At 33.0% G+C, this 26347-nt stretch overlaps 2 protein-coding genes across 6 annotated transcripts; one reads left to right on the top strand and one right to left on the bottom strand.

The window, feature by feature from the left end:
* On the top strand, nucleotides 1–7510 carry LOC121240091 (protein argonaute 5-like). 5 transcript variants are annotated; one of them, XR_005935442.1, is made up of 23 exons: nucleotides 1–661; nucleotides 1266–1483; nucleotides 1601–1750; nucleotides 1882–2015; nucleotides 2128–2234; nucleotides 2621–2724; nucleotides 3711–3849; nucleotides 3932–4048; nucleotides 4143–4253; nucleotides 4335–4406; nucleotides 4754–4876; nucleotides 4963–5107; nucleotides 5186–5307; nucleotides 5386–5523; nucleotides 5592–5734; nucleotides 5820–5882; nucleotides 5967–6030; nucleotides 6328–6463; nucleotides 6539–6612; nucleotides 6740–6834; nucleotides 6935–6943; nucleotides 7052–7219; nucleotides 7298–7510. XR_005935442.1 is itself a non-coding variant. In XM_041137564.1 (23 exons), exons 1-22 carry the CDS (start codon nucleotides 134–136, stop codon nucleotides 7213–7215), a joined length of 2979 nt encoding a protein of 992 aa, XP_040993498.1. In that variant the 5' UTR covers nucleotides 2–133; the 3' UTR covers nucleotides 7216–7219; nucleotides 7298–7510. The 5 variants fall into 5 exon arrangements, 4 of the variants coding, with proteins under 4 accessions (XP_040993500.1, XP_040993498.1, XP_040993499.1 ...); XM_041137564.1 differs by having other exon boundaries at nucleotides 2–661; nucleotides 6935–6966; XM_041137565.1 differs by having other exon boundaries at nucleotides 2–661; nucleotides 6935–6966; nucleotides 7272–7510.
* Nucleotides 7511–8980: 1470 nt separating this feature from the next.
* LOC121239832 (aspartic proteinase 36-like) lies at nucleotides 8981–15123 on the bottom strand. The gene is made up of 10 exons (XM_041137163.1): nucleotides 14666–15123; nucleotides 14036–14165; nucleotides 13679–13929; nucleotides 13355–13582; nucleotides 11406–11568; nucleotides 11130–11203; nucleotides 10936–11032; nucleotides 10221–10287; nucleotides 9629–9700; nucleotides 8981–9407 (listed from the first exon to the last, which is right to left on the bottom strand). Exons 1-10 carry the CDS (start codon nucleotides 14902–14904, stop codon nucleotides 9232–9234), a joined length of 1497 nt encoding a protein of 498 aa, XP_040993097.1. The 5' UTR covers nucleotides 14905–15123; the 3' UTR covers nucleotides 8981–9231.
* Nucleotides 15124–26347: the final 11224 nt, after the last annotated feature.

Here is a 26347-nt window from a genome sequence, read left to right as displayed (position 1 = left end):
ACTGCTCTTCACTTCCACTCTCTTCACCCTCTTCTTCTCCTCTCTCTCTCTGACCCTTTTTTTTTTTTTTTTGGCAATATTTCCCTTTGCTTTTCGTCTCGGACTCTGACCACGTTCGAACCGGTGAGTTACAATGTCACGGCGAGGAGCTGGCAAGCAACCTGACGCTAGCCGCAACCAGCCCTCTCCAGCGTCTCCATCGTCTCATCAAGGCAGTGGGAGAGGCAGAGGAGGTGGCGGCGGCGGCGGCGGTGCTAGTGGAAGAGGTAGTGTTGGTGGCAGAGGACGTAGAGGCCGTGGTGCTCCTTCGGGACTCTCTACCGTTCCTTCGCCGGCTGCTGCTTTTCCTGCTTCGTCTCCAACTGAGGCCGACTTTCCCGCTGCACCTGCACGGGCGGCTCTAACTCCGTCTTCTTCTTTTGCGTCGTCAAGCTCGGCACCGCCTTCGACTTCGATGTCGGCGACTGCTCTGAGCAGTGAAATCGAGGGGCGGCTCAAACTGCAGACTCCTGCACACACGGATAGGGCGGCGCCTCCGATGTCGTCGAAGGCTTTGTGCCCTCCGAAGAGGCCGGGCTACGGTACCATCGGCAAAAAAGTATTTGTCAGAGCAAATCATTTTCTGGTGGAACTTGCAGATAGAGATCTGCATCATTACGATGTCAGTAACCATGCTCAAAGTTATTATTTTTTTTTTTTTACAGAAATAACTGTTCATATACCTTTAGCCTCTTGTGCCAACTTGGACGACCTGCATTTATTACAGAAGAAATTATTTGTTTGTTACTCTTTTTTAGTTAAATTTGACTGTTTTTGTCGTGGTTTTTTATTTATTTTTCCCAGTCTATATGTTTGAGACTTGAGTGAGATACCATGCTTCACCTTTCCCACCATCTAACATCATCGGCAGTCTTGTTAATTGAGGTCTTTTGAGTTTTACCCATATACTACGATTAGTTCGACGTGTAGTTATCCTGTGTATGAAGGCGTTTCTCTTTTATCTTTTGAAAAAAACATGAAATGTGATGCATTTGTGGCCTGTGGGAATGTCAAGAAGTGGTTCGTGTCTGGAGATGACATGTACTTCTTATTTTATATCGTTTGTCTTGAAGACTAGCTATAGTTTCTGCTAAGAGCAAAACAAGTGTGAGTTCTTTTGCTTCGCAATTTCTTCGTTCTTGGGCATTTTGTGAGATCTTTTTTTTTTTCCTGCGTTATCAAGCATTAATTCGTGTACTCATAATATGGCTGTTCGATTGCTTTAGGTTTCGATAAATCCAGAGGTTCCCTCCAAGAAAGTCAACAGGGATATTATGATTCAACTAATTGAATCATACAGTGATTCTCATTTGGGAAGGCGAAAGCCTGCTTATGATGGCAGGAAGAGCCTCTACACGGCAGGGCCATTGCCGTTTAAATCCAAGGAATTTGCTGTCAAGTTAATTGATAATGATGGTCGTGGTGCCTCATCTAAATCAGCGAGGTATTTTCTTTTGGTTTATCCGGCTGTGTATGTTGTTTTAAGTTTATCTTAAGTTTGCGACTTTTATCATTTCAACTTTCATTTTATCTGAACAGTTCTTTTCTGCTTGACGTGCAGGAAAGAACGTCAATTTAAAGTGGAAATTAAGTTGGCTTCTAAAGCGGACCTGCATAATCTTCGGGAGTTTTTATGCGGTAAACAGCTGGATGCTCCGCAAGAAACATTACAAGTTCTTGATGTTGTCCTTAGAGCGGCACCATCTCAGAAGTAAGATGCTCTTATCTTCTTAGAAACTTGTGCCTTTTTGTTGTCCTCCGTTTATGGTTCTTCTCAGGCATACAGCAGCAGAAAATACGGAACTTCTCACATGCATTGACCTGGTGAATTTTTTACGACAGCTATACATCCGTGGGGAGGTCATTTTTTGATCCAAAGTTGGGTCCAGGAGGTGAGCTGGGAGACGGCATTGAATATTGGAGAGGTTACTATCAGAGTCTTAGGCCAACTCAGATGGGACTTTCCCTCAATATTGGTATTAGTCACTCTTTCTATGCTCTTATGGGATCCATTATGAGTAACTTGTTGATTCAATTGCAATTACATTGACATTTCCTTGCTTTTAACGTATGATTGCCATGTTGCAGATGTGTCAGCCAGGGCTTTCTATGAACCAATTCTTGTGACACAGTTCGTTGCAAAACATTTCAATTTCAGTTTTTCAAGGCAACTGTCTGATCAGGATCGCAATAAGGTTATTTCACTACTATATGATGTTATGGGCGATTTAATTAGGACTTTGGATGGAAGATTTGAGTATTTAACAAAAGAGATTCCATGGAATCAATTCACAATTTTTGGGAGAATTAATTGGGGAAGTACTGAGATATCTCTTCTGGTATCTGTGGATTCCAGATATTAGGGTGAATAGACTTATGTCTCTAGCTTCCTTTTAAAGGATGCCTCCTATCCACTATGTAGATTACTAAGCTTGCTTAAATTTGTTTGTTGGATGTGTGTGTGTGAGTCTGTGCACGCTTGAATGCTTCATTTCTTACTTTTATGAACTTGATGTCTGTTTGTGTTTGTGCATGCTTTGTTTCTTTTAATTTTATGAATTCATGTCTGTGTGCTGCCCAGATTAAAAAGGCACTGAGAGGTGTCAAGATAGAGCTTACTCATAGGGAGCATTCCAGATGTTACAAAGTTGTCGGGGTATCCACTCAACCAACTAGCCAGATAACGTGAGTTACCGTACTTGTGTCTTCTCTTTTCTGCGATATTAGTATATGAAATTATGGAATTAGCATCAGGAAGTAGATAGTAAACATTAGTGCCCATTCATCAAGCTGATAGGCGTCTTTGGTTTTATTTTGTTTGTTTTCAAGAGTTAGATTAAAAAATTGCAAAATAAAAGCATTATAGATGCTTCAAGTGAGTGGGGCATGGTTTATGAAAGATCTATAAGAAACTTCAGCATGTTTGGTAAGGGAAACTTTCTTTAATATTTGAGTACGTTTAAACTAAGATTTGTGATTTTTTATGGAAGAGAGTAAGTAGAATGAAAATAGCGTGGATAGAATTTTTTGAGATGTATTGTGTTGGAATTTGTGAAAGTTGGCAGGTAGAATTGAAAGGTGGTTTGGGTAAAATTTTGAAATTTTTATTGGGTTTAATTATAATTGTTTTGGTTTGTGTCACTTAAAAAATAATAGTTGTTTTGGTTTGTGCTTTTTTTTTTTTTTTAATGTGAACTTAGGCAAAGGATTAGATGAAAATTTCTTTTTGAGAAAATATAAAATTCTTTTGTAGTTTAATGAAAAGATGTTTGGATTGAAGTTGAAATTTTTTTAGAAATTAAATGCTCCCTTTTTTGTCTTTTATTTATCTGGAATCTGTCAGATTTTTTTGCAAATCAAACGTACCTTTTTGTTCTTATTTATCTGGAATCTGTTAGAAACTACACTTTTTAATTGGATTCAGTTTGCTTAGCATGATGAGGCCTAAATCTAACAATGAGAGTGATTTAGCAGTGACTTATTTATTTGGTATCTGGTGGCTATGCTTAAGGGCTGTATTCTTTAACTGCATTTGTATTTTCGTTGGCCACAATGACTGGAACCACTTACCAACATTGTTTGTTATTGTTTATCTCACTTCTCTTGCACTTCTTTTTGTTGCGATTTATTTTTTTCTGCTACATATTTTGTAATCTTTGTTTCCTTTTCAGGTTTACTCTTGATGACAAGAAAACAAGGATGTCGGTTGTTCAATATTTTCGTGACAAATATAATATTGTGCTTCAGCACTCGTCTTTGCCTGCCCTTCAGGCTGGGAATGATGCCAATCCTGTTTATTTGCCTATGGAGGTTGTCTTCTTACCATAGGAAGATTTTTCCATTGTTAAGAATTAGGCATTTCTGTTTATAGACGTTTTTCTTTGTATTACAGCTTTGTAAGATTGTTGCTGGACAGAGATACTCAAAGAGATTAAATGAAAGACAAGTAACTAACCTTTTAAGGGCAACTTGTCAGCGGCCTAAAGAAAGGGAAAGTAGTATCGAGAAGGTACTTTCAATGTGTGACTTTGGTGATAGATTGTAGTCTTTAGCTTCAAATGATGGCATATTGATTCGATATGATGGGTTATCTTTTGTGCTAGATGGTTACACTAAATAATTTCAATCGGATTGAGCTTGTAAAGGAGGAATTTGGGATTGAAGTAAGGGACAAACTTGCAGTGGTTGATGCTCGGGTTTTACCATCTCCAATGGTAATTTTGCATCTATGTTTCTTTCAGCTATTTTAGAAATCTTATATTGTCAAATCTAATTTGTCATTTAATTTTTTGTAGCTTAAATATCATGATACTGGAAGAGAATCAAGGGAAGTTCCCAAAATGGGGCAGTGGAATATGATAAACAAGGTGACAGTTATTTGATTAGCTCTGGAAAATTGTGCTTGTTTAATCCATAGTAAATGATGCTGTTATTGGAAGATGTCTTTTTTTTATTTGGTGTTGGGTGGGGGGCGGAGGGCGGGGCATTAGCTCTCGCACTGTGTTGCACTTTGTATTTTGATAATAGAGCTCTAGCACTATTTAGTATGGAAGTTCTATAATTTCATCTTTTACGTGAGCCTTTAAGCTTTTAATTTTCAAAGGTGACGTATTCTTGTATATTGTGAATGGACGTATTATTATTAATAATTTAGTTGAATTTCAATTGTAAAATGACATCACTTAGATTATCATTTGTAATGCTTCCATTGTAGAAAATGATCAACGGCGGTAGAGTAGACTTTTGGACGTGTGTGAATTTGTCTACACGTGTGAACAGGGATTTGCCATTTGAATTCTGTGACCAATTGATTAACATGTGCAACAGCAAAGGCATGGTATGGTTTCATGAATTACTTTCGAATGCATGATGCGTATGTAGAATGTATGCTATTAATTTGCGGACGCTTATTCCATCTGCAAGGTTTTCAACCCAGATCCTTTGATTCCCATACGTTCAGCTCATTCTGGTCAAATCGAGAAGGCTCTATATGGAATTCATAAAGAATTGGGAGGAAAACAACTTCAGCTGTTGATAATTATTTTGCCTGATACCAGTGGGTCATACGGTGAGTAAGTTAATTGGTATTCCTATTTTATGACTAGAATTTGTTTCCTCCAATTAAATGATTCCTTGTTGCTTGCAGGGAAAATTAAACGAATCTGTGAAACTGAACTGGGAATTGTTTCTCAGTGCTGTCAGCCGAGACAAGCATCAAAGCTTAATAAGCAGTATTTTGAAAATGTGGCCCTCAAGATTAATGTGAAGGTTTGTTCTATCTGATGTCTGATTGTCAATTCTTATCAAATTCTTTGATGGTTTTACACTCGATTTTAAAATTTCTAGGTTGGGGGACGGAACACTGTGCTACAAGATGCTATTCAAAGAAAAATTCATCTTTTGACTGATCGCCCTACAATTGTATTTGGTGCGGATGTGACGCATCCACAACCTGGCGAGGACTCAAGTCCTTCAATTGCGGCGGTATGTTTTGTAGATTTCATTACACTTTTTTACTGAATTGTAATGGTTGGTTTACCTATTTGACACAGGTTGTGGCTTCAACAGATTGGCCGGAGGTAACCAGGTACAGAGGATTATTTGCTGCACAAGCTCACAGGGAGGAAATTATTCAAGATCTTTATAAATTAGATCAGGATCGTCAAAGGGGTCCAGTTCATGGAGGAATGATCCGGTAAGGAGCTGACATGTATAGTGCTTTAATACCTTTGTGGAAGTGTTTATTTCTTTGTTCTCATTGTCCATTGGTCACATTGCAGGGAATTACTTAAAGCCTTCAGGATTTCCACTGGGGTTAGACCCGAAAGGATTATATTCTACAGGTAGAATTGATGTTCGATCATGCAAAAAATTAGATCGTTTTTGCACTTTCTTATCTGATATTGTTATATATTACTTTGGTGCAGGGATGGTGTCAGTGAAGGCCAATTCAGTCAAGTTCTGCTTTATGAGATGGACGCGATAAGAAAGGTATGATGATCTTGCTGAGATGTCAGCTTCAGAATGCCTTGCCAGTTGGTAATCAGAATGAATACTGCAAGGGCATAGAAAGCTCTCAAATGCATATTATGAACTCTAGATTTCATTTTAATATAATAGTCTGGATTTTTTTTAATTGTATATTGTGTTTGATACAATGATTTTATATTTTTGAACGAGTTGCAAGATCAATTCAGTTTCATTGGAATGTGATCTCACAAGTACTGTGTTGTTTCTTGAGATGATCAGTCAATGCAACTCTTTAATTTGAAAGCATTCTTTTTCCAGGCCTGTCTCTCACTAGAGAATGGATACCTACCACCAGTTACCTTTGTTGTGGTGCAGAAAAGACATCATACACGCCTTTTCCCTGCAGATCATAGTAGACGTGATCAGATGGACAGGAGTGGCAATATTCTTCCAGGTTCGTAAGTTGTCTCCATATGTTCAATTATTGCACCTTTTTCTTAACTTCAGTTCTTTGAATCTGTGTGTCCAGGTACTGTTGTTGATACCAAGATTTGCCATCCAACTGAATTTGACTTTTACCTCAACAGCCATGCTGGAATTCAGGTAAACCTGGGTCATTTTGTTGCTTAAATTTGAAACTCTTGGCTAAAATTAAGGCTGGATGCATACTCAGGAACATACATATATTCTAAAGAAATAAGTTGGTTTTTCATTCTTATCTTATTTGCAGGGAACTAGTCGTCCAACACACTACCATGTGTTGTATGATGAGAACGGATTCAGCGCAGATGCATTGCAAATGCTTACAAACAATTTATGTTACACGTAATGTCCTTTTAATCCTCATTCATTAAACTCTTCCTATTATGCATTATAAACATTTCTGCGTTGTTTATTTTGCAACTTCGCTCAACATCCTTTTCAGGTATGCTAGGTGCACACGATCAGTTTCTATAGGTTTGATTTCCTTCCTCTTGCTTTCCCTTTTTATTTAAGTTGTGCATGCTAATTTCATCCCTCGAAATGATGACTACTTGTACAGTCCCTCCCGCATATTATGCCCACTTGGCTGCATTTCGTGCACGATATTACATTGAAGGGGATTCATCAGAAAGTGGTTCAACCGGCGGGAATGAGAGCATAAGGGAGTTTCGAGCCCTACCCCTCGTCAAGGATAACGTGAAGAATGTTATGTTTTATTGCTGAACTGGTAACCCTTTCTTTTCCGTGGCTTATTTTGGATGATACAGCTCTTGGTAAAGCCCTTTTGTTTCGTACTTTTTGACAGTATGATGCCCTTACGGCCTGCTTTGGAACTGGGGTACTCCATTTTCACCAACCCATGCTTGATCAGTACGGCTGCTTTTGGTGCTTTTCAGAGTAAATAGATACATACCTGAATAAGGGTGTCCATAGTTTTGTATGTAAAGGATTATTGACTTAAATTCTCTTTTGGGCCATAACATTCGTGTTTTTGTAATACTGCTGGCTTTGCCATGCACTTTTGAACTCCCTTTAATTATCTTGTGAGGATGTGAAGATCATTGCTTGTTTAGGTTCTTAACTTTATTTTTTTACCAGAAATTATTGGGTTTTCTTTTTCAATCATTGATGATTTTGTGGAGAGGATGAAGTAAAAACTGAGGAAAAAAAAATCATAATTAATGGGTAATGGAACATAGGTTTGAAATTATGTTCTTGGTTTGCCAAGTAGGCAATGGCAGGGGAAAGGTAGATAACTATGTAAAGCATGATTTGTTTCAGCTCATTCTCACTTTAATCCATTCCGAGGAAAATTTTGAATGCTAACCATCATAATCCGAATTGCAAATGTTCTTCAAAGAAATTTCTTGTTACAGCAGAATCTTCTTCAACATTCGACCTCAATTATCATGTGCTTGTTAACTGATATATATACATATATATATATATATGTGTGTGTGTGTGTGTGTGTGTGTAACAGATTCTTCATTCAACTCCACAAATTGCATCAATTTGTAACGTTACATTTCAATGACATGGCTCCCCCCACGTCATCAAGCAATATTTATTACCGAGCTAAATCTATTATTCATCCTCATAGTCTCATGCTTTTTGTCATCTTCAGTCGTATCTATTCACGTGGCCCATTTTAATTGGTTTTACATGTCAAACGTCTTGAATGAAAAATGACACTGTTTAAGAAAAAGTGAGACTGTTCGAGTAAATCCGATTATAATACCTTGTTTGTTTTCACAGCTCCTCTCAATTTATATCATCTTATTTCATCTAATCTACAACAAGCGAGGCCTAAAAGTCTTTGGGTGAATTTATTTAGGTATCGAAACCTCTCTGCATGATTTGATATTTAGCAAGAATTCCTACTGAATAATTTCGTAGCTATAAAGTCAAGCTAGCTCTCTCCCCTCTCTCGTTATCTTTCCTTTTCTTTTTCTTTTCTCTCTCTTTGTGCTCGAATATGTCATTGATAAAGACAAATTATACGCAACATTCACCGCCATGGATCTTAAAAATGAAAAAAAACACCGCAAATGGGAGAAGAAAGAAGATGGGAGAGGGAAGAAGAAGAAAAAGAAGAGAAATAAGAAGAAGAAAGCTGAGGAGATGAAAGCGAGGGAAAAATTAATGAAATGGGTAGTGTTTTTCAATGTATATATTAAGTTATTAAGTGATATGCAACCTGGCCACACAAATATATATAAAGAGATGAATCCCGCTTGCACCCGTCCCCTGTGCGGGTGGGTTGCCGACATCTGGGATCCATGGAAGAGGCAGTGATAATCTTTGGTGGTAGAGGAGGCTCAGAAGAATTTGGCTCGGCGTTTTTCTCTAACAAGGGTTGAATATTGCACCAAGTAAATTACATAGACTATGATGTCATATGGGGGAAAAAAACAAAGAGATCAAGATAAGAAGAATATGCTGCAGAAGTAAGAACTCGTCACAGAAGTAATAAACATTAAACACAAGGTTGTATAAATGAAACCTACTATTAAACCAATAATCTGTGAGGATGTAATTTACAAGGTTGCATTTCTATGAGGCTCATGAAGAAATATTCAGAGCCACAGGCCACAGGCCTATTGCAAGCAGTGCAATGAGAAGCAGTAATCTAAGTTCTAACAAGGAAACATGGTCTTGCCGATTGAAATAATATAAACCAGCAAGAGAATATAAAATGAAAAAAAGAATGCCAGAGTCTCAGACCTTTTTCACTGTATGCTACAAAGACAAGAAGCTGCCAAGCAGTGATATGTGCATTAGGAAAGCAATCACGCTTATTACAATCTCCTTGTTAGGTTCATTCTGCACTGAATCGCTTCCACTTATCTGTCCAGCATTGACATATTCACTTTTCCCAGCACTTGTAGTTGCAGAGACATTTACTGACATTGAACCTAATTTGATCAATTCAAAAGTGAGGACTTAGAGCTTGTTACAAAGTTGGGGGATCTTCTTGATTAATTTATAGATATGTTTCCCAATACGAGAATTTATTAAAATCAGCTCATGCCTTTCTTTAATGATTATGTTTTCAGTTCATAGATTAAGGAAATTAAACATTTTACATCCGTATGGTGTCCGAAAGGCCCTTTACAGATGAGATCATGAAACTTACAGTCATAGTTAGCCCATCCTATTCGTTGACCAGCCAAATCATAAACAAATATTTTGTCTCTGAGGACAAGGTCTGCAAAATATTGTGATATTGTTATCTTAAAAGCACAAAAGTAATCCAAAAAATAATAAATAAACTAGTTCAAGCACCAGGTAGTAAAAAAGAAGATTTGCAATAACTACAGTGAATCTAACTAATCAAATGTGAAAATTAGCCTCAGTTGTATCTCATGCATACTATGATCTAAAACCAAAATAATATGCTTCAAAAGAAACATGATTTGACTTTAAGGTTATTAGGAAACGTTTAAGGTTTCAATATTTGACAGAATGTAAACATTTTAATTAAGTGGCATCAGCCAAGGTCATCAATTAAAGAGAAATGCTTCGTCCACAAATAGATATTACAAAAGTAAATTCATAAACTGATGCGGCTTAATGTGATAAGTCAGATTGTAAAGTTCATTTTAGCATAAAGTAAACTTGACGAATCACATCAAGCCACATCAGTACATGAGTTTACTTTTGTGAGATTCTTTTGTGAATGTAGCACTTCTCTCAATTAAATCAAAGTTTCTTGTCAGTCTTCATACCTCCTAAAATTGTTATCCCTTGACCTTGTATTTTCTGTAATCCAATGCACCACACTGCAGAGCTACCCTGTAAAATGGATTCATCAAAATTAAAGATTAAAACTAGCAAGCCATCATTCAGCATGCTGTGATAAGATAGAAACCGAACTACATATTGGGAGTGCTACAAAGCTTCATAGCTTGTTTGGGTTATTTATACTTCGCAAAAGATACCACAGCCATTGATTGGGTGGCAATAGTTGCGGCAGGATTCACACTAGGAAATATACAAGCAAGACATTATTTAAGTAGCCAGTATTAGGAATCATTTCAGCGTATAAAAGGAACAACTGGAATGCAAATAGCACTGCCAAGATGGGGTTACTACAGGACGTCAAATCTGGTCATACAATATTCCTGATGCCATTAATGGATTTAAAGTGGACGTCAAAGCTTCATATATGCATGCTAATTTTCCCGCAAGCTTGGAGAAGGGAAAGAGTGGTTAAATAGTCATACTTAGAAGTTAACATTCTGAACATGTTTTCAAAAGCCTGAAATAGAACACGGAGCCAAATAATCAAAGCACATGGAACCAATGGAAGGGAATGTTCAAAGGAATAGGGTAAATTGCTTCCCGCTCCAACTCACCTCTGATTTATATGCAAAAGCAAATATTCAGACCAATCCTCAACAATTAAAAAAAGAGTAGGAAGATCAAAATTTCAAAACTCACAACGGAATTTTGCTGTAGGAGATAATCCTGAGGTCTTAGAATCATGGATGCGCCACCAGCAAAGTTTAAACTAACTTGAGGAAATACATCGGTGACACTGAATACAAAGTATGTGATAGTTCAGAGTTAAGATCATCTGAAAAGACTAACACGCTAGCAAGAAGGAACTGGGATGATATAAGCAGAAAGCAAACCTGGAGGTAATTAAATAACATTGATTTCCTTTGGAAAGAACTGGTTGTGCTGATTGTGAAACAACACTTGTTATCTGCATTATAAGAAGATCACATGCTTCAATTTTTTTTTTCCCAAATACATATAGAATCACTCATGACCAAAAGCTATTATTTTCTTATCCATCCGAAAGACACGTTAACAAGTAAAAGCTTTGCAGTCCTAAAATATTTCCCTCAAAAATAGCATACAAAGTAGTTTATTAAGCAACGAGAGTTTGCTCAATAGAAACATACAGCACTGACAAAAGGATTGTACGCTTCTTCGGCAAGGTATGCCAAAGTTGTCCCAGAATCAACTATGGTTCCTCGGTTGCTTGATGTTGCAAATACTTCTGGATCAATGGATAATGTTTGGCCATTGACAGAAATGCTCTGAAGATTCAAATTATAATGAGGCCTGAAATTTTGAACAGACAAGTGATCAGTCAAACCAACTGCAGTCAAGTTTTATAGGATCCAATCTTTTGAAGCACTTATTAGAAAACAAAAATGGACAAGATAACAAAAACTTTGACATATTATATTTGAGTTGAAACCTACAAATGTTCAGGAGACCTACAGGCACTAGATGCTCCAAAGAAAACCTCTCCAAATTAAGAGTTCTGATGTGGCTTTCTTACTCAGCTGCACTAGTTTTTTTTCCTTTTAATTTAAACTAAATTGTAAATAGATCAAGGATTGTGCCCCTGCATCTCAAAGACAGCTATTTAATCTTCAAGCCAAGTAGTGCAGCTCAAGTGACTTTTTCAGAGCACTCCTTTTGGGGTGGGGTTTGGAGCTTTTGCTTAATGGGCTTCATATACTCCTTTTCTTTCAGCGAATAAACTTGTAGAAGAAAATTAAGAATCTGAGGTAAAATGGTTCACGTGATCCAAGTTGGTTTGTCAGTTCAAAGTAATTCGTGATAGGTATCTGCCCTTTCTGTGTTTATCAACTCAAAATAAAGTTGGAAAGTCAGAGCTTGACTCTCACACTGATTTTGACACATCAATTAGCATCCCCAAGACAGATTTGGTTCACAGTTATTAACACTAAGACATCGTAAACATATTTTCGAAGCCATACACAAGGTTTTTCTAACCATCTTGCAAAGTTCAAGAATATTGTGGGTTGATATCCTTTGTCATAGTGAACTCGTGAGATCAAGCCAACACATGAACTTGCTCAGGGTACCATCCAAGAGCATAGCAAAGACTATCTACCAAATGTTGGTACTGAACATAATGAACCAAATAAAAGTTTTTAACCAAAAATACTCGAACCTACAAAGAAAGTCAAAACCACACCATCCCTATCTCTTTCAACTATTTGAGCCACATCTTCTTACCCTGCGGCATTTGCGATGCCCATGAGACCGTTTCCCTTTTTCAAAACAAACTTATTTAAGCAACATGGCAGCCAAATTCGTGAATATGCTAATCCTTTATAGCTTAAAATGGGGTCCCACCACAACGTGAAAAATCTAGGAATCTAATATTTTCAGATTTGTGAAATGAAAACATTACCAACAACTTACATAACAAAGATCCCTCAAAGCATAACAAACACAGAGGAATGGAGAATCTTAATAATTACTAGTTACAATATACAATTAAAGGTAAACTATTACTTGGGCTGCACCTTTTCTTTCTATTATATATTTTCACCCAACCTTTCAGACAAGTCCCTGTGTTGATTTAAGTAAAGAAGAAACTTTTGAACCCCAAAATAGGCAACAATTTGCATATGTTAAACTGATGTGAGCCATATGACCTCCAAGATACCATTACAAAGTTCGTGATGTTTCAACAGTAATCTTCTTTGGCAATGATTAAAATAAAAAAGAGAGAGAGTGAGACACTCTTGCAGCAGTCCCTTTAAAAACTGTTAGAATCACAAGGATGATAAAGCACCATTGATCATAAATACAGAAAACTACCTGTCTCAATATCTTTCAATCATGGAAGCTGTGAAAAGTCATATACGTACAATATGTTTTGTATTGAAACCTATAAAGCTACTTAGCAAAAAGAACCTAGAAAACAAAATTTCTGAAAACGCATGAAGAAGTCAAGCTAAAATCCATGACTGTTTCTTCATACAATTTACATTTGCTGAAGATAACTTGGAGCAAAATAAAGTATTTAATGACATATTGCAGAATATTAGCTGTAGCAAATTATTTCTGAGGAAAAAGAACATACTGTGATGGGACAAGTGGACTGTAAACTATACTAGGCTCCACGATTTCGCCAAACACCAATAAACCACCACCAGCATCGTCCCCTCTCAAGCAGTGGGAGAACACTTTTGGTGCCACTCCCCGTGAAGAAAGTTGCGAGATGACAGACATCTCCTGTTGTCCAAACCCGAAGATCCCATCAACTGCTCTATCTGATTTTGTCAAGTCTCCTGTCTGCGAAGTGCTACACCTGTTTCATGATCCACTACCTGAGGCAATGACTTCCAAGCTCGTACCAGATACCAAAAAAGAATACTACTTAGTCTCGAAAAACATGATGGCTCACCCAAAAACAACAGGAGCTGAAGAATTTGTGGTCACTGAACCCCCAAGAATTGCGTCGAAATGCATCAAGTCAGATACATAATAGCCCAATGTTCCACTGCCATCTCCATACTGGAATGCGTATGCGCACTGATTGTTCTGACTAGAGCAAGTGGCATCTGATGATTGAACTCCAACACTGCATCTCTGGTCTGTACAAGAGATCAATGAAGATGTTGATGAGCTCCCAGGATCGAAGAATTGGAGCTGAATCTGTAAGAAAAACAAGCAACTGTATTGAAAATTCATAGCAGTATATTGCTCCTATTGTGGGACGTAACCATATAAAATAAAGAATATGAGCGAGGAAAAGTGATACTTGGAGTCCACTCGTTTCGGGGCAACCATTGCAGCCGCTACAACTAACCCACAAAACATCACTTCCCGTATCAATCTGCACATAGAATTCTCTTGGAGGGGAACCCAATTGCACTTTGGTGAAATAAAGCCTATTATAAATGCACAAATCAGTCAAATTTTGATTAAAAATCTCCTGCAAATTACAGAGAAATACAGAGAAACACAGAGAACCGAAGGCAAACCAAAAATAAGCGAAAGAAATGGAGAAATAGTACTAGAAGAGAATGAGTTTTGGTACTAAGAACTAACGCACAGAAGAAAGGGGGAAAGAAAAAAAAGGAACCAATAGAGAGAAGAATTTACAAATTTAGAAACTGAAAAACTTGCACTATATGAGAAGCAGATAAAGAAATATATAAACAAACGTAGACCATCATAATCCCATCAATAAGAAAACCGACAAAAGCAAACTACTCAAAATGATAGCCCATGCTCCAAAATCAATCAAACCCACAGAAAATCCAAACTCGCTCCAACTCTATCGCATCAGAAACAAAAGACACTACGACACGAAACACAACCCATAACACAACATCCAAAATCATATTAAGAAAAAGCACGCGCGCACACACGTCTATCAAATAATTACCCGACGATGTACGGATCGTAGGTACCCTGGACGGGAAAATCGATGACACCATCAGAAGACGACTGCAACATTCTTCCATGCCTGGCCATGTCCCGTGCCCTGAGTTCGCTCAATTCGACTCGTTGGCCAACCGGAAACGCTCTCTCCAGCTTCAGAGTCGCCGGGAAGCCGCACATAACCAAAGCAGCAGGCAACAGCGCCACCGCGATCAGAATACCGGCGGTAATACTCACCGCCATTTCTAGCAGCTCTCTCTCTCTCTTAGTTTTTCTCCCAATGGCAGTCACACATATATTATATATATATATATATATAATACGTAAAAGAATGTTTCAACGGCGAAATTTAAATAAGAAATTCAGCATAGAAATAGCCGGCAAGGATTGAAGTCAGAGTTCTTCATCATCTTTTCGTGAGAATAGTTCCGGAAAGAGAGAGAAGAGAGAGGAAAGGTACGAGACAACAGCCGATAACAGAAGTTTAAAAAACAAACCTTACTTCGTATTACTGTTTATAATATTTAGATTTGGTAATTACCATCCCAATACATCACGCATTATATTTATTTTTTATAATTTTTTATAAATTAATTTATTTATTTTACTTTCCATCTATACACTACATATTTGATAAAAAAAAAAAAAAAATTCTTATAATATATACACACAAACATATATATGGAATTCTTTATGGTTTATATGGTTGAGTTTCTTTCCTTCTGTCCTCATGTTTGGTGAACTGCACCATCAAGCTCCTTTTTTTTTTTCCTCGGAAAATACAGTCATGCGCGTACTTGCTACGCCTTTCTTCCTTTTATTTTTATTTCTTTAATGATATTCTTCTTTATCAAAGTTGTTAACGTATTAACATATGTAGTGTATGACATGATATCTTATAAAAATGGTATTTCTCAATTTCTCTTGCCCATTTTAGTTATAAGAGTTTCTATTTTATAATAGGATTTAGAGAATTTGATATTCTCAACTAAGAAAGTCGTACATATCAAATAGATAAAGAGATTCTATAAAGATAAATTGACGTAATTTAATGTAGTACGTTATATTATAAAATAAATCTACTGTATTATACGAAGTCATATAAAAAAAAAATAAAACTTGATTTTGTCGGAAGGATGGTTCCTAAACAGTTAAAGCCCTAAAAAGGAAAAAAAAAAAAATTGATGTGGATATACTTAAAAGCTTTTTATGATAAAAATATATATATATATATATATATATATATAATATGTTGGCCTCATATTCCACGTAGACATTCGATCCTAAACCAGTACTGTCTATATCCTATATTTGAAATGCAAGACAAAAATATTCATAACTTTGGATTTTAGTAATTAGTGCCTATTTTCTTTTCTTTTTAGCTGTTAGTGCATCCATCCTAAGTACACCACAACTAAGCTATAATAATTTTGACATGAAAATAGATTGTTGGTGCCGTACGTGTCATAATAATAAAAGTAAACGGATTAAAACGGCACGTAGTTTCATTGATTCATTCAGTTTAACCTTCATCTTAAGTGAGCTGCTCCCATTGTTAGTGTGATAACTAATATATATATATATATATATATGTATATGTATATATGTATATATGTATGTATTTATGTATGTATATGTATGTGTGGTTAAAGGCCTATGACTTGATTGGCATAATTTCTATCTTCTAAAATGAAAATCTGGAATTCAAAATCTCGTTCCCGTATAAAAAAAAAAAAAAAAAAAAAAAGAGTCATTTGGAAGCATTAATTGCTTTTTTCATTTATTAAAGCTTCATTCTTCATAAATTCTAACATGAAAAGTGATGCTTAGAAATAAAAAATTGTGTATTTTCTTCTTTTTATTTCTTTTTACAAAAATTCATGTATATTTTAAATGTGTGAGACATGCCATCCTAAGTTGAATAAAGGTTCTCTACAACTAATAAGATGCTCTAATGTATAAAATTATGAAGTTTGTAATCGTTATTTTTAATTATTATTTATTATTATCAATTATACATGTCGATTGTTCATTTAAGTAGTTGATGCATGAAGTCACACTCAAAGTGTATTACATTACTAAGTATGATAGAGGTGATAAGATTTAAAATAAAGAACAAAATCTCAACCCAAATGCATGCTTTGGATTAAAAAAAAATTCAAAAAAGTGTCAAAATAATTTTTAAATGAGTAAAGAATGATGAACCAATCACATTACTTTGTGATTAAGCTGATGGGTTTTTGAATGGGAAGAGCAAAAGTACAATTTCGTACGTGGAATGATAGAGCAATAAAAAGGTTTCGAGATTGCGAGCTCTTCGAGCAGTGAATCCATCTTCCAAAAATATAGATAAAATGATTTATATTGATTTTTTTAAAAAGTAAAAGTTTGAATTATAAGTTATAGTAATTTTAAGTATATTTTTAAATTTGAAGATGTACTATTTATTTTTAAAAGTAATATTTTATTATAAAAATTATTCAAATTGTTTTACTTTTCAGTTTTTTTTTCTACGATTTTTACTTTTCTTGAACACCCTTTTACTTTTATTTTTGTGTTCAGTTTTTAAATATGTAAAGGAAGAAATATTATTATTAATTAAAATATAGTTAGTGTAATTGTAAAATATTAAAAAAATAAAAATATTATTATTAAAAAATAATATTATATTATTATTTTAATTAATCTAATGTAAAAGTATAGTTAGAGAGGTTTTAAATTTATGAAAAATATATATTTTTTATCAAATTTTAAAGATAATTTTGATGAAAGAAATAAATATTTATCGACAAGTTTAGGCTACGTTTGGATGATAAATTCATCTTAATTTATTATTACAATTTTTTTAAATTTCAACACAAAATATAATAAATAATTTAATTTTTTTAAATCTTAAAATAATAATAATAATATTAAAAAATAATATTTATCATTTTAATTCAATTCAATTCAATTAAATTCAACATCTAAACGTAACTTTAAGTGTCGGCAAAAAGTGAAGTTTAGCTTTGCTTTGACCCGACCAACATCACTTTCCATATCCCATACCCCAAAATCTTCCAAACCCTCCTCTCCACTTTATCAGAACCCAATGCACAATTTATTTTCACATTTTACTTTCCATGCCTTCTTCATTAAAAGCAAAATGCAGTCCACCTTCTTTCTCTTTTACTTTCTATAAATAATTTTCAAAAGATGACCCAAAATCAAAACAAATATATATTTTTAAAGCCAAAGCTGGTCTTGCCTTTTTCTTTAAATGGTGAGTCTATCCTTAATGCTCTCTGATTTTTTTACAGTGTACTCGTATTTTAGTGGCATGATTAGTATGGATAAATATTTATACAAATTAGTAAAGAGTAAATACACCCAAATTAATTATTAGTTGTTTAATACATGAGAGAAAAATACTTTTTTTAAATAGGATTAACATAATTAAAATAATAACGAATGATTCATAGATGTTAAAGAAAAATCATTAATTTATTTTAAAATGTCATTGTTATAATTTAATTCATAGATTAAAATAAAGTCTACAAATCAGGCTTGGATAGATACTTTATAGTGGTGGCATTATTGTAATTTAGACCGCTGGCAGCAAAAAAGAGCAGAAGTGGGCAAAATAGTAGCCGAAGAAGCCTTAAGGCCTAAGGATTGGGGTTTCATCATGTGTTTAACCTTTTAAATGTTATTTTATTTGAAAATATTCATTAAAAGTTGTTGGATGTTAAAAATAACGAGAAGTTCTTCTCATTAATCATTATTTACTCTCACGTTTCATAATTATAATTTTTTCATAAAGTATAAAATATTGAGTGTGAAATAATTATTAATAATTGATAAGAAGAATTTTTAAAAAATAATAATTAAGTGTAACCATGACAGATGGCTTAATATATATTAGTAATGATAAAGTGAGATATATTTCTTGTTTTATTTTTTTATTTTTTTTATGTTTTTTGGGGGTTTCTTTTTCCCCCTCCATTATCATCAAAATATCTTTGACCACCAAAACAATAATTGCATCCTATACGAGAAATTTGTGCCCCCACAAAACATTGTCATTTATGTATACTTCAAATAAAAGAGGACTGTTACATCTATAAAAGAATTATATAAAAATAATCTTACAAACTAATGTGGCTTCATTTAATTCGTTAGATTTACTTTATAATAAAAATAACTTTACATATATAAAATGAAAAATATTAGTAGAGCCCCTTAAACTTATCACTCAATCTTACTACTCATGTATTTTACTTTTATTTATTTATTTTTATTTAATAGTTAAAGAAGTGACTACTAGTAAAATTATGTTTTTTTTTTATTTTTTCTTAATAATTAAAAATATTAAAAAACACTTAAAAAATAAAAAGAAAAAAGAACAAAAAAAATTTTATAACTAACAATATACCAAGCAGTAAACGTTGACTTGCACGGTCCGCTAGCATCATCCATATTAAATATAGTAGCGTGTACTAATCAAGTTATGACGAACATCTCACTGGAAAATGAGTTTGACAGAATTTATAGATGACACCGGTTTAGTTCAGTTGACATTAGATTCTCTCCGGTTTGTTTTCAGCAAACTTACTAATCTCATTTTATTTTATCTTATTTAATTATTATAATTTTTTTAAATTTTCATATAAAATAAAATAAATAATTTAATTTTTTTAAATCTTAAAACAAAAATAATATTAAAAAAATATATTTTAATAATATTTTATTTAACTTTCAACTTTTATCTAAACTCATTCTATCTCATCTGTAAAGATGCAACAGAAATAACATCGGAAAAACCTTGATTGAGACACATCTCATGGGTCCATTGTAAAACTAACTAATTGGAGGGATCATTATGTACATAGGCCATCACATTGTAATGGTGAAAGGTCGATTCTAGACTGGAATATAAATTGGACCATGCTAGGGAACCGAGAATGGTATTTCTGTATTGTACCGATAAGCGTAAATATTTTTATTTTTATTTTTATTGTTTTTCTTTTAACTATTTTTAAATATCATTAAATATTTTTAAGAAGTAAAAAAAAAAATATCAATTTACTAATAATTACTTTCTTAATCATTAAATAAAAAAATAAAAAATAAAAATGATAATCGATCAATTTTATCAATCTAAATAACAATTTCTATATTACAGTATTGAAACCTTGACTACTCATGTCATCATCTAAGAAATTATTCAAAAGTGATGTACGACTTTCTCGAACGAAATATGAGTTTGGTTTTTATTTATTTATTTATTTACATTTGAGGATGGGATTTCGTCCCAAAAAAATAAAAAAAAAACCGAATCAAACAAAGATACGAAACTGTGATATGAGCGAAACTGGAGATAAACATAGTATCAAAGATATTTTAATTTTATTTTTAAGATTATTTTATATGAGACCCAACAGCAAAGCTACATCCGATTCCATAGTCGACACGATGGCTGACTTTGATACCAACTGGTACAAACACTTTTTTTTATATATAGAACTTACCCTTAAATTTTAATTAGCTCGCAAGGGAAGGATATTGTCTATTAACTTTATAAGCCATATATGTGTGACATTTGTTTGCGTATTAACATAGCGATATATATTATTTATAATGATGTTCACTTTATTATAGGTGAGAAATTAAATTAACTCGTAAAATTAGCTTTCTTGTTTACCCAACAACCACCTTAAATAACAGACAAGCAGGTAATTAAATAAAGGACAATATCATGCGTGCATCACATCGATGGGACAAACGTGTTGTTAACGTACCCAGTAAATTAATTAAGCTTGAAATGTTTGACAAACTATATATAGCTTGCGTTGGTCTGGTTTGAAATTTCTACCCATGCCAGATGTCTCTCATGTATCTTAATTTCCATGTTTGGTTAATGCCTTTCCCCACAAAAGTTCATGATTGCGACCTAATATATATGTAACGGTCCTTTTAATCTAGATTTCACAATACAAACATTATAATCATCCAGATATATAGATCTAGTTCTTTTCTTGACCCTTTTTTTATTCGTTATTTTTCGGTTGACGAAATTGGAAAAAAAAAAAAAAAAAACAATGCCACTATTTGTTCTAATTGACATTCCGATCAATCACTCTTGATGATGTGATATATTTTAAATAATTTCTTTTTAATTTTTTCAATCACTTAGAGCACAAGTAATGGCTTATTATTTTTATCTTTATTTTCATGTTTACATAATATATTTTTAAATTCATCTATATCAACTTATACATCTCTAAATTTTTACATTGTTATGAATAGTGCTTCTTCAAGTTATGAAGAAGTATTATTCACTCTTCAAACATTATTTTTAATATTTTTTCTCTCATACACATTAAAATCAACTTTATGAAATTTGCATTAAGATGATTTTGATATATGAAATTTGTATTAACCTGATGATACAAAGTGTTTTTTAGTACATATTAATATTTATTGATAAAATTAGTCATTTTGATATATGAAATTTGTATTTTTGAGCACATGGTCCTAATTGTAAAATATATAAAAAAATAATAATTTTAAGAAAAAAAATTAAAAATAATAATATTTTATTATTATTTAGTTCAAAGATGCATAATACAATGTGTGGGTTTTTTTTTATATGCAAAATCAATCTTTAAAATATGTGTTTTTGAAGATGCATATAGAGAAACTAATGCTAGTACTCTTAAACGATAATCGAATAAGACCTCCTCGTCTGTTTTCATGATTTATCTTATTTTATCTAATCATTCTATTTTTTTTAAATTTTTACACAAAATAAAATAAACAATTTAACTTTTTTAAATTTCAAAACAAAAATAATATTAAAAAAAATAATATTTTTTTTCAAATCTAAAAAAAATATAAACAATTCTAATAAATTAATAATATTTTATTCAACTTTTAATTTTAATCTTAATTCATCTCATCTCATATTACCTGTAAAAACCAACGAAGCTGTAATGTAACTGTAATTGAGGATGACGTACAACATGTTAGAATGAATAACATCCTTACTCTTTTAAAAAAATCAAAATTTAAAATTAATGTGATTAGTATTACTATATGGGAAATGATAAATGCAATCTTAAGTGTGTAAGCGCATGTAATTAATTTAAAAAATAATAATAAATATGAGACTCATATAAAATAAAAATTAATTTTTTAATAATAAATTATACTTTTTTTTAAAGCAACTATACAGTATTTACTTACTCAACCGCTATACGTAACATTACACTTGATTCCTCTCTAGTTGATTGAGTAAAGGGTAAGTGGCATGTGCACAAGAAATACCAGAACAAGGACTGACTCACCTACTAATTATGCTCAACTTTTCTTGCAAGAGATATGCGTCCAGATCCTCACGACGAGTTAACGGAAACACACGCATAAATGACAACAGTGATTCAATCATTTTAAAAAAACTAAATAAATATAAGATTTATAGAAAAAAATAATTTTTTAATAATAGATTTTATTTTTTTTTAAATAACTGTATGGTACTTGTACACTCCACGATTGCATATAATATTACTCTTAAAAAAATATTTTTTAATAATATTATGATTTTTTTTTAAATATTTAAGAGTATAAAAGATTTATAAAAAAATGATGAAAAAAATGCATTTTACCTTATCGGTAACAACTCTCGTGCTACACCCAAGCACGACTCTATAATTACAGGACTAATATTAGATAGAATAATGAATTTTACAAAGCGTTGCATTTTTTTTTTTTTAAAAAGTGTGATTTATTATTAAATTTTTTTTTTTATGTGAATCTTATATTTATTATATATATTTTTTAAAATGAATTTAAGGCCATGCATCGCTGGCCTGCAATATTTGTCACTTCTCACATACACAAAAAGACAATACCCATGCGCTCTAACAGATCCAAATTGTCGCAACATATATATATTTTTTTAAGAAATCCTAATTACTAATTTGATTTTAAAAATATTCTCAAGAACATGATGATATTTGAGATTCTCATGAATACTGTTTATAAGTTAGTATGATTAATCATGCGTGGCAGTGCTGCTATATATATATATATATGGGATTTGATCCAAAATTATAAGTTAGGTTAATGGGATTTGGTCCGAAAAGAATATACAAAAACAGATCAAAAGGCAACAAAAACAAAAGTATTCATATCAAGTTGGCCGGGGTCGTGACAGCCACATGATATATAGCTCAAGCAGTCGCCGCTAGCTAGAAAGGTAAGTTGCATGTCGTCATGCCTGATCCTTAATCTTATTCGATTGAGCTCCATGCGCGTACGTACGATCGAAGTCATGACATATATATAGAATGAATGAATGCCTATATATCTGAAGAAACTTCCTGCATCGATCCATGTTCTTTCGGCTTTCAGAGTACCTCTCTGAGTCTCTTGCATCGATCATGTGGTCCTGATTCCTGATCTTATATATATATATATATATATATATATATATATATATATATATATATATATATCTGTGCATGCTTGCATTCATTTGTTTGTTTGTGAAAATAAGAACTACTATTTGAAATGGTAATTCCCTCCATCAGACGGCCTTTTCTTTCTTTCATTAGCTTGTTTTTATTTTGAAAAATATTACTGTTATTCATTCTTGATGTTATTGATCGATTCTGCTCTTGTTGATATAGCATTATTAATTGTTACTAATATTTGGTTGAAAAAGCTAACTTTTATAGCATTTAATGAATGATGTCTGTAATGGGCACAAGTGTTTGTTGTGGTCATTATTCGATGCATATCTCATCTCATCTGCGCCTTCTTCGATCCTTCGCCTCTGCTCTGCCCTGCTCTCTACTTGTTTCAGGGTTTTAAGTTTTTAACTTCTTGTGTGTGTGTGTGTGTAGTTGAGCTTGGTAACGCAATCCAAGGCTTTGTGCATGGGACATATGTGGAAATCTATAGTTGGGCCCATTTAAGGCAATCCAAGTCCTTCATGGGCTATTTCCCATGCAGTTAGGTTGTGTTTAAATGTTGAAGTGAGTTGAGTTGAGTTGAGTTGAGATGATAAAATATTATTAGAATATTATTTTTTAATATTATTATTATTTTAGAATTTGAAAAAGTTAAATTGTTTATTATATTTTGTATTGGAATTTGAAAAAGTTGTAATGATGAGTTGAGATGAGTTGAGAGGAGTTAGGTAACCAAACGAATATATATTGGAATGTTAAATCATCTCAATTTATCATTATAATTTTTTTAAATTTCAATATAAAATATAATAAAAAATTTAATTTTTTTAAATTCTAAAATAATAATAATATAAAAAAATAATATTCTAACAATATTTTATCATCTCAACTCAACTCAGTTCAATATCCAAACGCAGGCATAGTGTAAGAGTATTGGGAGTGGTTTAGCTATTCTTTAACTAAAATTTAATTAGAAAATTCATTTTTTTTAAAAATTTAACTAGCTACTTTTCAACAATACCAAATAGTAAATTCTCTAAATCTATCACTATTCTATTAAAATATTGATTTTGACATTTTCATTAATTTTAATTTTAGTGGTAATTAGAATATTCATTTGTTATCATAAAAGTGCACATGATTAATTTTTTGATAATAACAACTAAAATTAACTGATAATAATCGACATTTTTCACATTTCTTTGTTATGAAATTTACACAAGAAACTCTAAAATTAACCAGTGGTGGGTACAGCTTCCAATCCAACCACCAGTGACTGAAAACGCTACCAAAAAACAGATTGTGTTTCCCATATTCTTTCCAGAAACCAAACATGGATGTATGAGAAAACCATACCATTTCCAATCCAACCACCAGTGGCAGACGATTGTATGAGATGTTCGTTTTTGGCATATCTATGTCAAGTTTCTGTGTTGTGAGAGGAGCTGTTTTATGGAGAGAAACTGCAGCGCGCGAAGATTGGCCTCGTTTGTTTTCAGAAAATATCTCATCTCATCTCATCTTATCCCATATCATCATTACAATTTTTTCAAATTTCTATACAAAATAAAATAAACAATTCAACTTTTTCAAATTCCAAAATAAAAATAATACTAAAAAATATATTATAACAATATTTTATTCAACTTTTTAACTTTAATCTCATCTCATCTCATCTCATCTCTGAAAACAAATGAGTCTGTAGAACTATAGATTTATATTTTATTGTGCAAGTCTCAAGTGGGAAGAGAATAAAATGTTGTACAAAATGATTTGGCCAGCAATTTTGGCTAATATTTTGAAAAGGAAAAATATTGTTCTTCTTTTTATTTGTATCGTTTTCAGTTAATTTTAAGTACCAGACCAAACCATCTTATAGTCTTAACAGGGCCTAGAATTACTGTTTATGAATGAAAACGTTCAGTTTTTAAAGTCAGATTGCCATATGTAGGGCTGAGAAAAAAATAAAAAGGAAAAACTGGTGAACAGGACTGAACCAGTGTGTTCATCGTTCGGCTCAGTCCAACACCAGTTCCAATTTTGCAAAACCGGTTTAAAACTGATCTAGTTCTGACTTTGCTTTTTATAACACAACCGGACCGATTCATATATATATAATTTTTTTTAATTATATACAAAATATATAATTTTTATATTATATATAATTTTTTATATTATATTTATATATATATTATATGCTAAATTGCTAATTAATATAACATAAAATTTTAATTTTAAACATGGACATTAATATTAAGTTATTAATATAAATCTACTTTTGATATAAATATATATATATATATAAATATATATCAAGGATAAATACATTTTATGACATAATGAATTACAATATATATTCTTTTTTATAAATACATTTCTATAGATTTAATCATATGTATTAAATATGGATTTTTAGTTTCGTAACTAATTGGGCACAATTCTTGCTATCTTTCTCTGCTCTATAAAATTTTGTGAGGTTTTCATGATTAAAATTACAGCAGAAAAACATGTAAAACCAGATTGGAATTGGAAGTTTTGGTTTCGGCGGTTAATCAGTATCGTACCAATTCTTCAATTCTCAAAATCAGTATATATCAATTTTGTTTTAAAATATATCTAAAATCGAACCGATTACACTTTTAGTAATATGTGATCAAACCACATGTACTATTTTATAGGCTTGGCCCCTTGGGGCCAGTACATGTATTCAACCCGCCTGGCCCCTGCTCGTGGCAGACGGACAAGCGAATGCCCACCCATGCACAAAGGCAAGTTGGGGTGGGTGCTAGGTTGGGCTTTGGACCCACTTGGGTTTAAGCAGTCCGCAAGGCCCATATATATATATATATATCATACATATATTAAAAAAATTAGAAATAAACGATATTGTTTCGTTTTAGAAAAAAGCTCCCCTCCCCCACGTTTCCGTCTCTCTAACAAAGGTATATAAGGCGAAAAAAAATCCTACATAGACTCCTTCTCTCTTTCCCTCTCAACCCCATCCGCCATCCAGACTCCCCTTCTTCTTTTTTATCTCCTTCACATTGTCGGCCCCAACCTCTCAGCACGTCCTCTCTTCTTCTTCTTCTTCTTCTTCTTCTTCTGCTTCTTCTTCTCTTCTCTTCATCGAGTTTTTCTTTTCAAGGTAGTTCTCCGTGAGATACCCTTTGGCTACGTCATGGCTGTGGTTCTCTAAGCAAACCCATGGCCACACCGTAGCCCGTGGGTAT

Source organism: Juglans microcarpa x Juglans regia, chromosome 7D (genome assembly GCF_004785595.1).
Source record: "Juglans microcarpa x Juglans regia isolate MS1-56 chromosome 7D, Jm3101_v1.0, whole genome shotgun sequence".
Taxonomy (NCBI): domain Eukaryota; kingdom Viridiplantae; phylum Streptophyta; class Magnoliopsida; order Fagales; family Juglandaceae; genus Juglans; species Juglans microcarpa x Juglans regia.
The sequence above is the reverse complement of the archived record's forward strand: the minus strand, read 5'-3'. Positions and strand labels throughout refer to the sequence as shown.